Here is a 12,074-nt window from a genome sequence, read left to right as displayed (position 1 = left end):
CTGTAATCACAACACTTTGGGAGGCCGAGGTGGGCAGATCACGAGGTCAGGAGTTCGAGACCAGCCTGGTCAACATGGTGAAACCCCATCTCTACTAAAAATACAAAAATTAAAGAAGAAAAAAGAATACAAAAATTAGCCAGCGTGGTGGTATACACCTGTAGTACCAGCTACTCAGGAGGCTGAGGCAGGAGAATCGCTTGAACCCAGGAGGCAGAGGTTGCAGTGAGCCAAGATGGCGCCACTGCACTCCAGCCTGGGTGACAGAGTGAGACTCCATCTCAAAAAAAAATCTCATAGCTCTTCTTTTGTATTTTCTCCTTCTTTGTCCCTTCCTTTTTCCTTCTGAGAGATTTCCTCAATCTGATCTTTCATTCTCTAGTTTGTTCTAAAGTTTTATCCATTCTGCTATCAAACCATCATCTTGTACTATTTCAGTTATATTTTCATATCTAATATTTGTTTTCTTTTGTCCTGTCCTTGCTAATATCTTCCTTTAATATCATTTAGTGTATCTAGAAAGTTTTAAATTTTTAGTGTGTCCATTCTTTTTGGGTTTTGTTTTTTTTTGGACACATAGTCTCCCTCTGGCACCCAGGCTAGAATACAGTGGCATGATATCAGCTCACTGCAATATCTGCCTCCCGGGTTCAAGCAATTCTCATGCCTCAGCCTCCTGAGTAGCTGGGATTACAGGCGCTCGCCACCATGCCTGGCTTATTTTATATATATATATATATATATATATTTATTATTATTATTTGCATTTTTAGTAGGGACGGGTTTTCATCATGTTGGCCAGACTGGTCATGTGACCCACCCGCCTCAGACTCCCAAAGTGCTGGGATTACGGGCATGAGCCACCGCGCCCGGTCTACTGTATCTATTCGAACAGTTCAGCTTCTAACAGAATCTCCAGCAAAGAATCCAGCACAATTATTTTCCTTGTGCTCTTCAATTGCCCTGTTATCCAGGCCTGCGAACTCATTCTTCCTGGGAACACTGGCTACCCAGGATTATTGGTAATATAAATGGCCAGGCCTCAGTTCCTATCGACCTCTGTGGCTGGGGAGGACAGACAGGACCACAGGTAAAGCCACAGTTCATCCACCCCCACAGGTTTCTCCTCTGCCCCCCAAGAACAAACAATGTGAAGAGGACCCTTAAGTCACAGGTCATCAGTCCTAGAATTTGAAGGGGACACCTGCTTTTCTCCACTGCCTTGATTACTGAAGATAGCTGAGCTCCTGTGGGCCGGCGGCGGGGAGCAGGTGGCGGGAGGGGGAACAGGCACTGCAGGCGATACAGCCATGGCGAGCCGGGAGACCAGCGGTTCCCTCCCAGGTTACCCTCCTGCAGGCCAGTCTGGCTCTCCTCTTGCCCCACACCCAACCCATCAACCCACACATACCAGCTCGAAAAAGCCCCATCACCCCAGGATTTCTCACGGTGCTCTCCCCTTTCTTGGTGTTTTTCTGTTATAATTTCCCTAAAACTGATCCTGGGGGCAAGAGCTGGAAGTCACGCTAATTCAGCATCTTGGTGGCAATTGTGGCAAGTGCATCCAGAGATAGGACACACTTACAACTCTATTCCCCTGATCGTGGCGGCTCTGCGTGTGTGTGTGTGCGCACGTGTGTTGTTGTTGTTTGTTTTTTGAGATAGAGTTTTGCTCTTGTCGCCCAGGCTGGAGTGCAATGGTAGCATCTCAACTCACTGCAAACTCCACCTCCTGGGTTCAAGCGATTCTCCTGCCTCAGCCTCCTGAGTAGCTGGGATTACAGGCATGTGCCACCCCACCTGGCCAATTTTGTATTTTTAGTAGAGATGGAGTTTCTCCATGTTGGTCAGGCTGGTCTCAAACTCCCAACCTCAGGCGATCCACCGCCTCAGCCTCCCAAAGTGCTGGGATGACAGGCATGAGCCACCATGCCCGGCCTACCTGCCTCTGTGTGTTCATGTCATTCTCGAGCTAACAGCAGGTGGAAGAGTTAGAGTTAGTTAGGGTTAAGGGTGTGTGTTGTGTGTTGTATTAAATAAGTTAACACACACAAAGCATCTAGAATAGTACGTGGCACACAGTGAGCGCTCAATAAACGTTAGTGATGATGATGATGATGATGATAAGCCCACAGCTTCTAAACTCTGTGCATGGTCTCAATGCTTTTCCGGCAGCCATTGAGGAAGATCATCTATCCCCTTACATATACTTTGTTCTCTCTTCTCAAACAAGGAATGTTTGCCACACCATGCAACGGAAACATAACCACTGCGGCAAAATAGCAAAACAACGTTGCAATCAATCACCAGTCCAGAGGAGTCAGCAGCAACTGAGAACACCCCAGATCATGTGGGAGGAGATGAACATCTGGCTTCTGCAGAATGGTGCCTGCCAGGAAGCAAAGCAGGGCATGCACCCTAGGAAGCCGCTTCATGGCTGTGTCTGATCTCAGATCCCAGATCTAGGAGCCAAAGCCATTATATTTTCCTATAAATTTCCTCACTGACAACGAAAGAAGCTGGGCCTGACAGTGCTCGCCTGCAGTCCCAGCTACTTAGGAGGCTGAGGTGGGAGGATCAACCGAGCCCAGGAGTTCCAGCCCAGCCTAGGCAACATAGCAAGAGCCTGCCTCTAAAAAACAAAAATGGGGGGCCAGGCACGGTGACTCAGTAGTCCCAACACTTTGGGAGTCTGAGGGGGCAGTTTGAGACCAGCCTGGTCAACATGGTGAAACCCCATCTCTACTAAAAACATCAAAAAAATTTAGCTAGACATGGTGGCGGGCACCTGTAATCCCAGCTACTTGGGAGGTTTAGGCAGGAGAATCGCTTGAATCAGGGAGGCAAAGGTTACAGTGGGCCCAGATTGCGCCATCGCACTCCAGCCTGGGCGACAAGAGCGAGAGACTGTCTCAAAATACAAAACAAAAAAAAAGAAGCAGTTTTCCACTCCCTTCCTCAACTCTTGACATGCCTGAGCATTTTGATTTCTTGCATGCAGCTGGTGGAAAATGACACCTCGCGGTTTCCATCACACGGCTCTTGTCACTAACGACGCTGAGCGTCTTTCCAGATGCTGTCAGCCATTTGTATCTCCTCTTCTAGGAAGGATGCTTGTGCCCTTCGCCCACTTGTCCACAGGGCTGTTTGTGCTCTCTTAGTTGCTCGTTCTTCGCCCGCACTGACCTGTCCTTTGCCCACTATTCACTACCAGATACTTTCTCCCTGTCTGCTGCTCGCCTTGCAGCTTTCTTTTATGATCCCGGTTTCTCTGCTGCTTTTTCTGAGTCTGCAAATGGAGTCTGGAAACCAGCGTGACCACAGGCCTTTCAGAGGACACTCCTCGATCTCTCTCCCCGCCGCCAGCACGCTCCCGGTGCCCCCTCTGAAGCACTTAGCTCTCTGCTCACGTTACTCCTGCCCGTCTGTGCTGACCGTGTTTTGGAAGGTAGAGGCTTCATTCCTTCATTTCTATCTCTCCCCCGGGGCCTCGCAAAGGGCTTTATATGTTGTAGGTACAGAAACCAAACTGAATTAAGGCTGCCATTAAAATCAGCAAGACTAGATTCCAAATGCGATTTCACTTGACTCCACTAAACAGGTATCGCCCTCACCAAGCTGCGGCTTTCCTCCTTCCCAGAAACAGAAAACAAACCCAGAAGGCATGTGGGCTGGCTCAATAAAATATTCAGCAGCTGTTTCCAACCATGCGGCTGATGGTTTGTGTGGCTCTCAGGGCGCCCAGGAGACGGGCAGAAAGGAAAGCACGTGACCGGGCCACAAGCATTAGCTCTCTGCTGTCCTCTTTGGGGAGGGTTTTAGTATTAAAAGGACATTTATTCTCGTTAACGCAAAATTAAGGAGTTTTAAAAGCTTTTACAACCTAGACTCCCTCTGAGAGGTTAGCGCTGACACCCTAATTGTCTTCTGCTCCCCATACTGCTTGGAGCCAAGCAGCTCCCATGGCCCCGGATGGCCCGACAACAGGCGGAGCGGAGGGAGGAAGGAAAGGGAGGGCGGAAGAAGGAAGGGGAGGGCGGAGGAAGGGGAGGGGAGAGAGCCTGCCTCAGGTTCTACGATTACCCAGCCGCATCCTGGGAACAATTAAAGGGTACATCACTAGATGCCAGGCCCACTGACAGGGAAGTCACCACACACTTCAGGGCACTCTAAATTGCTGACTCTCCAGGTAGAAAGGGTTGAATCCAGTGTTCATAACTACATCCCCCACAAAGTAGCCATCCATCTTCTGCTTAAAATGTTGATTTATAGTAAAACGCTGATTTTGTTGAAGCTGAGGGATGGGTGTATGTTGGTTCATAGCACTATTCTCCCTATTTCTGTATGTCTAAATTAAATCTTTTATAATTTCTTTCTTTTTTTTTTTTTTTTTTTTTTTTTTTTTTTTTTTTTTTTTTTTTTGAGATGGAGTCTTGTTCTGTCACCCAGGCTGGAGTGTAGTGGCACCATCTCAACTCACTGCAACCTCCGCCTCCCAGGTTCAAGCGATTCTCCTACCTTAGCCTCCCGAATAGCTGGGATTACAGGCACATACCACCCCACCCAGCTAATTTTTGTAGTTTTAGTAGACATGGGGTTTCACCATGTTGGCCAGGATGGTCTTGAACCCCTGACCTCAGGTGATGCACCCACCTTGGCCTCCCAAAGTGCTGGGATTACAGGCGTGAGCCCCTGCACCTGGCCAATATAATTTCTTTTAAAGTTTGATTTGTTTTTTTCTGACTCAGGGTCTTGCTCTGTAGCCCAGGCTGCAATGAGGTGGAGCAATCAAACTCACTGCAGCCTTTCTGACTCAGGGTCTTGCTCTGTAGCCCAGGCTGCAATGAGGTGGAGCAATCAAACTCACTGCAGCCTTTCTGACTCAGGGTCTTGCTCTGTAGCCCAGGCTGCAATGAGGTGGAGCAATCAAACTCACTGCAGCCTTTCTGACTCAGGGTCTTGCTCTGTAGCCCAGGCTGCAATGAGGTGGAGCAATCAAACTCACTGCAGCCTCAACCTCCAGGACTCCAGTGATCCTCCCACGTCAGCCTCCCACATAGCTGGGACTACAAACATGTGGGGCACGCCTGACTTATTTTTGCATCTTTTGTAGAGACAGGGTCTCACTATGTTGCCCAGGCTAGTCTTGAACTCCTGGCCTCAAGCAATCCTCCTCCTGCCTTGGCCTCCCAAAGTGTTGGGATTTACAGGCGTGAGTCACCATACCCAGCCTTAAAAAGTTATTTTAGGCCGGGCGCGGTGGCTCAAGCCTGTAATCCCAGCACTTTGGGAGGCCGAGGCGGGTGGATCACGAGGTCAGGAGATCGAGACCATCCTGGTCAACACGGTGAAACCCCGTCTCTACTAAAAATACAAAAAATTAGCTGGGCATGGTGGCGCGTGCCTGTAATCCCAGCTACTCAGGAGGCTGAGGCAGGAGAATCGCCTGAACCCAGAAGGCGGAGGTTGCAGTGAGCCGAGATCGCGCCATTGCACTCCAGCCTGGGTAACAAGAGCGAAACTCCGTCTCAAAAAAAAAAAAAAAAAGTTATTTTAGTGCCTGCTGTAACAGGGAGCTCCCAGCTTCCTACAGGAGTGTCATCTTTCACCGGACGCTCTGCTGGGAAGTCTCTCACTGAGCCACTGCGTCTCCAGCAGCTCTGGTTCTCCACCAACAACCCCCTCCCAGGCCTTCAAAAGCTCCTCGGACAGACTTGAATTCGAAAGCAGGGTTAACTTGCTGAAATGTGACCCTAAGCATATTATTCTAACCTCTCTGAATGTCAACCTCTCATCTGCACAATGGTGGCAACAGTGCGACCTGTGTCATCAAGTTGTTGGGAATATCTGATGCGATCGTGAGCTGATGTCCTTAGCCAGGACCAGGCATGTGAAGTGCTCGCTGTTGTTTTACTGGCTTAGTTCTCCTCCTCAAGGCCAAATAGAACACGTTACCCAACCTCTATACTGTGGCCGACTTCATAAGATGACCAACTAGAAACGCTTAGCAACTGAGCCCATGAAAACGATACGCTGGGCGTCACAGTGGCTCACGCCTGTAACCCCAGGACTTGGGGAAGCTGAGGTGGGTGGATAATTTGAGGTCAGGAGTTCCAGACCAGTCTAGTGACCAACATGGTGAAACCCTGTCTCCACTAAAAATACAAAAATTAACCGGACATGGTGGTGGGCACCTGTAATCCCAGGTACTCTGGAGGCTGAGGCAGGAGAATCGCCTGAACTCGTGAAGCGGAGGTTTCGGTAAGCTGAGATCGCACCACTGCACACCAGCTCGGGCAACAACAGCGAAACTCCATCTCAAAAAAAAAAAAAGATATGCCCTGGAATTTTCAAAATCACAAATATGTAAATGACAACAAATGTGCCCCAATTCAAAAGAGTGCCCTTTGTGTCTCAGCATCTCCTGCAGCTACATCTAATCTCTTGGTTGTCTGCACTAATGTTCTGAGACACAGATAAAGAGAAAGCGATGGAAAAGGCACTCGGCTGAATCCTGCAGAGAATCTGGGAGTTGCCCTGCCCTCTCTGCCTGATGGTGGATGACAATGCTGATGATGTGAGTGGGCAGTTCCCCTGTTCACCTCACATGTGTACAACAGTCACCGATGCAGGAGGCAGCCCAGGTTCGTCCATTCCAGAGACAGGGCCCTGTTCCCACGGCAGGATAACCCGGCCCTTCACGGAAAGCCCTGCACCGCCCTGCTCCGATGCTGGGAATGACTGCCACCAGCCTGAGTGCACCCAGAGCCCAGCATACCTTGGCCTGTTTTCCAAAACACGACTCCATGCATCTGGCCTGACACCCCGATGCCCACAACTCTCCGCAGCAGCTGCCGGGGAAGGGCGGCAAGGCACTCGTTTAAGGCTTGGAGGATTCTACTCACATCCTGTTCCCGTCCCTGGAAGCAGAAGAGAACACGCTGGGCAGGGGCAGACACATGGGCAGCGGGAGGGGCGCAGCCTCCAAGGATGTCCTGGAGCAGGAATGTTGGGGGCAGCACCCACGCCCTGACACTTGACAGCCGAGGTGCTGCTGCAGGGGAGTTACAGCAAACCGCCTGGGTCTGCCCTCCACTGGGGTAGGACTGAGCAGAGAACAGCATTCTCTGTGCTATAAATAGGAGAAATAGGGCCAAGTGAGGTGGCTCACACCTGTAATCCCAGCACTTTGGGAAGCTGAGGCGGGCGGATCACCTGAGGTCGGGAGTTCAAGACCAGCCCGGCCAACATGAAGAAACCTCGTCTCTACTAAAAATACAAAAAATTAGCCGGATGCGGTGGCGCACACCTGTAATCCTAACTACTCAGGATGCTGAGGCAGGAGAATCACTTGAACCCGGGAGGTGGTGGTTGCAGTGAGCCGAAACCGAGCCACTGCACTCCAGTCCAGGCGACAGAGCGAAACTCCAACTCAAAAATACATCTTTTTGTTCATTTATTTATTTTACATATAATTATCATTTTATATCCTTATTTTATATATAATTATCATTTTACATCATTTATTTGTTTTATATACATACATAATATTTTATATATATAAAAAATAGAAGAAATAAAGGAAGGATCTTTCACCAGGCACAGGGAGCGGTCAGACCAGGGAATGTGGCAGGAAGGAACCTGGCAGGAGGGTGGGGACAACAGAGGCCTACAGGACTCTAAGCAGAACCCTTGTGACTTCCCCCATCTGGCCAGGCCCTGGACCGTGAAACCAAAACCCACAGAGGGAAGCAGGTTAAGGGCAAAGCCGCAGGAACATGTGCAGGTGGCGTCCAAGGACACGGGCTGTGGAAAGGGGTGGTAGGAGATAGGGCTGAAGGGTAGGGGAGGCTGGGGCCTAATGATGGGGGCCCCTGGGCAAAGGGCTCTTCCAAAAGTAACGAGGCACCCCTGGGTCTTTCTGATGGCAGAGATCATCATCAGAGCTGCTTTTCAGAGGACCACCTGGGCAATGGTATAAGCTACATTACACTGATAGAGGGGCCAGGCGTGGTGGCTCACACCTGTAATCCAAGCACTTTGGAGGCCAAGGCGGGCGGATCACCTGAGGTCGGGAGTTCAAGACCAGCCTGACCAACACGGTAAAACCCCGTCTTTAAAAAAATAAAATAAAATAAAATAGACTGATAGAGGAGACCATTTCCCAGGGATGGAAAAGTGATTGAAGACAGTCGGGACCATCTCTTCCTGATTAGCGTTTTCTTCTGACTTCTTCACTCCTTGAAAACTCTCTAGGCAGAATAACCTTGAACAACCATGTATGAAAGATAAGCAGAATTTAAACAGATACAATAAGAGATAAGCAGAATTTAGTCAAGTATCATATTCATATCTCTAAGAGTTAAGTGGTCCTAAGAGACAGAATATGAAAAGAATGCAGGGTCAGGCAGGTGCAGTGGCTCATGCCTATAATCCCAGCACTTAGGGAGGTCAAGGCAGGAAGATCACTTGAGGCCAGGAGTTCAAGACCAGCCTGAACAAAATAGCGTGACGTCATCCCTACAAAAAATTTTAAAAATTAGTCAGATGTGGTGGCACATGTGCCTATCGTCCCAGCTACACGGGAGGCTGAGGCAGAAGGATAGCCTAAGCCCAGGAGGTCAAGGTTGCAGGGAGCCCTTTTTGTGCCACTACACTCCAGCCTAGGCAACAGAGCGAGACCCTGTCTCAAAAAAAAAGAAGAAAGAATGCAGGATTTGGACAAGTTCAAAGGTCTTCAGGGTCAGACTGGCATGGAGGAGGGTGTGATGGGTGTCTTAGAGTTAAAGAAATACCAAATGCACTCAAGCAGTCTGTCCAAATGAGTGGGAGTTACAGACACAACTTCAAAAGCAGACAGTGATGTCACAAACAAACCTAAGAAACTCTGAGAGTACCTCTTCCTTTAAATGATTAAGGCCTCTCTGAGACCATAAATAGGACCCAAGGTCCCATCACATCCTAGCAGATGCCTCTAATCAGCAAGAAATATCAATACGATAAGAAGGCCACCACAAAATAATCACTTGGGAAAACAACCCGGATGAAAATATCATTTTCTTAGTGACTCAATTTCGAAGCGGAATGATCGAGAATTAAATATATCCATGTTTAAAAGAATCATACTTATGCTATTAATATTTTTGTTTAAAGAATCTTGGGGTACTGAGCATTTTAAGTAAATTTAGCTGGCCTAGGTTACCTCTATGACTGTGAATTAAAATGTGAAATTGAGTAACTGTTCTAGATTTGAGATTATTTGTTCACAGCTTACATTTATAAAAAAGGATTTGGAACACATAAGAGCATTTAGGGTACATATATATATATACACACACACATATATACACAAATATATATATTTTTTATATTTATATATTTATATGTTTTTATATTTATTTATATAAATATATGTTATATATATTTATACATATATATAAATATATGTTATATATATTTGTATACATATATATAAATATATATTATATATATTCGTATACATATATATAAATATATATTATATACATTTGTATACTTATATATAAATATATATGTTATATATACATATATTATATATATATATATATATTTTTTTTAGTTTCAATCTTGTCGCCCAGGCTGGAGTGCAATGGTGTTATCTCGGCTCACTAACCTCCACCTCCCCATTTCAAGCAATTCTCCTGCCTCAGCCTCCTGAGTAGCTGGGATTACAGGCATGCACCACCACACCCAGCTAATTTTTGTATTTTTAGTAGACACAGGGTTTCACCATGTTGGCCAGGCTGGTCTCCAACTCCTGACCTCAGGTGATCCATCTGCCTCGGCCTCCCAAAGTCCTGGGGTTACAGGTGTCAGCCATCACGCCCAGTCAATAGGTATGTATTTACTTGATTGCTAAGAATTACTTAATTATTCTGAAAACAAAAACAAAGAAACAAAAAAAAAAAGATTAAATATATAACTGCAGTTTCAAACATCTAAGGTACTTAATGGACTAAAATGGGATTAAGTATTATCTTTTTTTTTTTTTCGTAGAGATGGGGGTCTCACTAAGTTGCCCAGGCTGGTCTCAAACTCCTGGCCTCAAACGATCCCCCCACTTCAACCTTCCAAAATGCTGGGATTACGGGCATGAGCCACCATGCCCAGCCTTTCAAAGGCCATCAAAAACAATAGTTAATGGAGCATTTATCTAATGGATTTAAAAACAATAATAGTTAAAATGTTAGACCAAATGGAATAAGCTCTATAAGGTAAATTTGCAACTTTAGGTAAAAGGGGTCAGGCACCGTGGCTCACGCCTGTAATCCCAGCATTTCGGTAGGCCAAGGTGGGTGGATCACTTGAAGTCAGGATTTCAAGACCAGCCTGGCTAACATGGTGAAACTCTGTCTCTACTCAAAATCCAAAAATTAGTCAGGTATGGTGGCACACACCTGTAGTCCCAGCTATTTGGGAGGCTGAGGCAGGGGAATCGCTTGAACCCAGGAGGTGGAAGCTGCAGTGAGCAGAGATCATACCACTGAACTCCAGCCTGGGTGACAGAGCAAGACACTCTCTCAAAAAAACCATTTTTTTTTAAGGTAAGAACGAGGATTCTGGATTTCCCATAAGTGAAACACATATTATGATTTTTTCCAAAGTAAATTATTTCTGCACACAAAAATCACCTCAAGCTGTCAGAGGTGTTTGAACCAGAGCAACTGCATCGTGAACAGGGGCTGGGTAAAATGAGGCTGAGACGTGCTGGGCTGCACCACCTCTGTGACTTAGACGGTCAAGCATTCTGAATCACAGAAGGAAACAGGTCAGCACAACACACATAAACGCATTGCTGATGAAATGGGTTGCGGTAAAGGAGCCACCCAAAACTCACCAAAACCAAGATGGCAACAAGAATGACCGCTGGTCACTGTCACCGCTACACTCACACCAGCACCGTGACAGCCCACAAATGCCGAGGTAAACGTCAGGAAGTTACCCTAGAAGGTCTACAGAGGGGGGGCATGAATTTCCACCCCTCGTTTGGCATATCATCAAGAAACAACCATTAAAACTCGCAACCAATGGTCTTCAGGGCTGCTCTGCCCAGGCAGCATTCTTTAAGTCTTTACTTTAATAAACCTGCTTTCACTTTACCGACTCCTCCCCCGGAATTCATGGGCGAGATCCAAGAACCCTCTCTTGGGGTCTGGATTGGGATCCCTTTCAGGTAACAAAATTGAAAGATAAACTTCTACTTAACAATTAGAAGAGGCCTGGTATGGTGACTCATACCTGTAATCCCAGCACTTTGGGAGGCTGAGGCAGGCCAATCGGCTGAGGTCAGGAGTTCGAGACCAGCCTGGCCAACGTGGAGAAACCCCGTCTCTACTGAAAGTACAAAAATTAGCAAAGGGTAGTGGTGCACACCTGTAATTCCAGCTACTCAGGAGGCTGAGGCAGGAAAACTGCTTGAACCGGGGAGGTGAAGGTTGCAGTGAACTGAGATTGTGCCACCACACTCCAGCCTGGGTGACAGGGCGAGACTCCACCTTAAAAAAAACTAGAAGAATCCACAGAAAGTTCAGAACAGAAGAAGAGGAAGAGAGTTGTGACCCAGATCTCAAGAAATGTCAGCTCTTTGAGGAACTAGCAAAGCTGAGTTGGAAAAGGCATCCAAAGGTGGAGTTCTCAGACCTCTCGCTTCCCTGCAGGGAGGCTGCGTTCCCCTCCTGGGAAAACCTCTCACTTGCCCCTGTTAGCCTGCTGGCCTTGGTCAGGGCAGCTCTGGCTCCTAACATGCAGGAACAAGGGAAGAGAAAGAAGGAAGTAGAGGAGGGATAGGATGGGGCAAGGAGTGCAGAGGAAGCACAGCCTTTTCCTAGGGAGCCGCCCCGGAGCCCGACAAGGATTCTACATGCAATGGAGAGCACAGCCAAGAGGAAGTGAAAGACTAAGGCAGAGGAGCCAGGTGGCTACGGGGATCCCCAGAAGGACGGGAGAGCAGGGTGGGGACATGGGGGTGAGAGGAGCCAGGTGGCTACGGGGATCCCCAGAAGGAGGGGAGAGCAGGGTGGGGACATGGGGGTGAG

The 12,074-nt window shown here is 47.7% G+C and overlaps 1 protein-coding gene across 3 annotated transcripts in view; it reads right to left on the bottom strand.

Annotated features, from left to right (window-relative positions):
* The window catches only part of SHPK (sedoheptulokinase), a 32,096-nt gene that overhangs the window by 15,737 nt on the left and 4,285 nt on the right, over positions 1-12,074 (bottom strand). For 2 of the 3 annotated variants that reach the window (XM_017512211.2, XM_017512209.2), the window contains exon 2: positions 6,779-6,917. In XM_017512211.2, coding sequence (XP_017367700.1) covers positions 6,779-6,917 — 139 coding nt within the window. Of the gene's footprint in view, positions 1-6,778; positions 6,921-12,074 lie in introns of all 3 variants that reach the window. The other variant, XM_017512210.2, reaches the window with a different exon arrangement.

The sequence above is a fragment of the Cebus imitator genome, unplaced genomic scaffold (assembly GCF_001604975.1).
Source record: "Cebus imitator isolate Cc_AM_T3 unplaced genomic scaffold, Cebus_imitator-1.0 Scaffold464, whole genome shotgun sequence".
Classification (NCBI taxonomy): domain Eukaryota; kingdom Metazoa; phylum Chordata; class Mammalia; order Primates; family Cebidae; genus Cebus; species Cebus imitator.
Note: the sequence above shows the minus strand (reverse complement) of the source record. Positions and strands in the feature narration are given on the sequence as shown.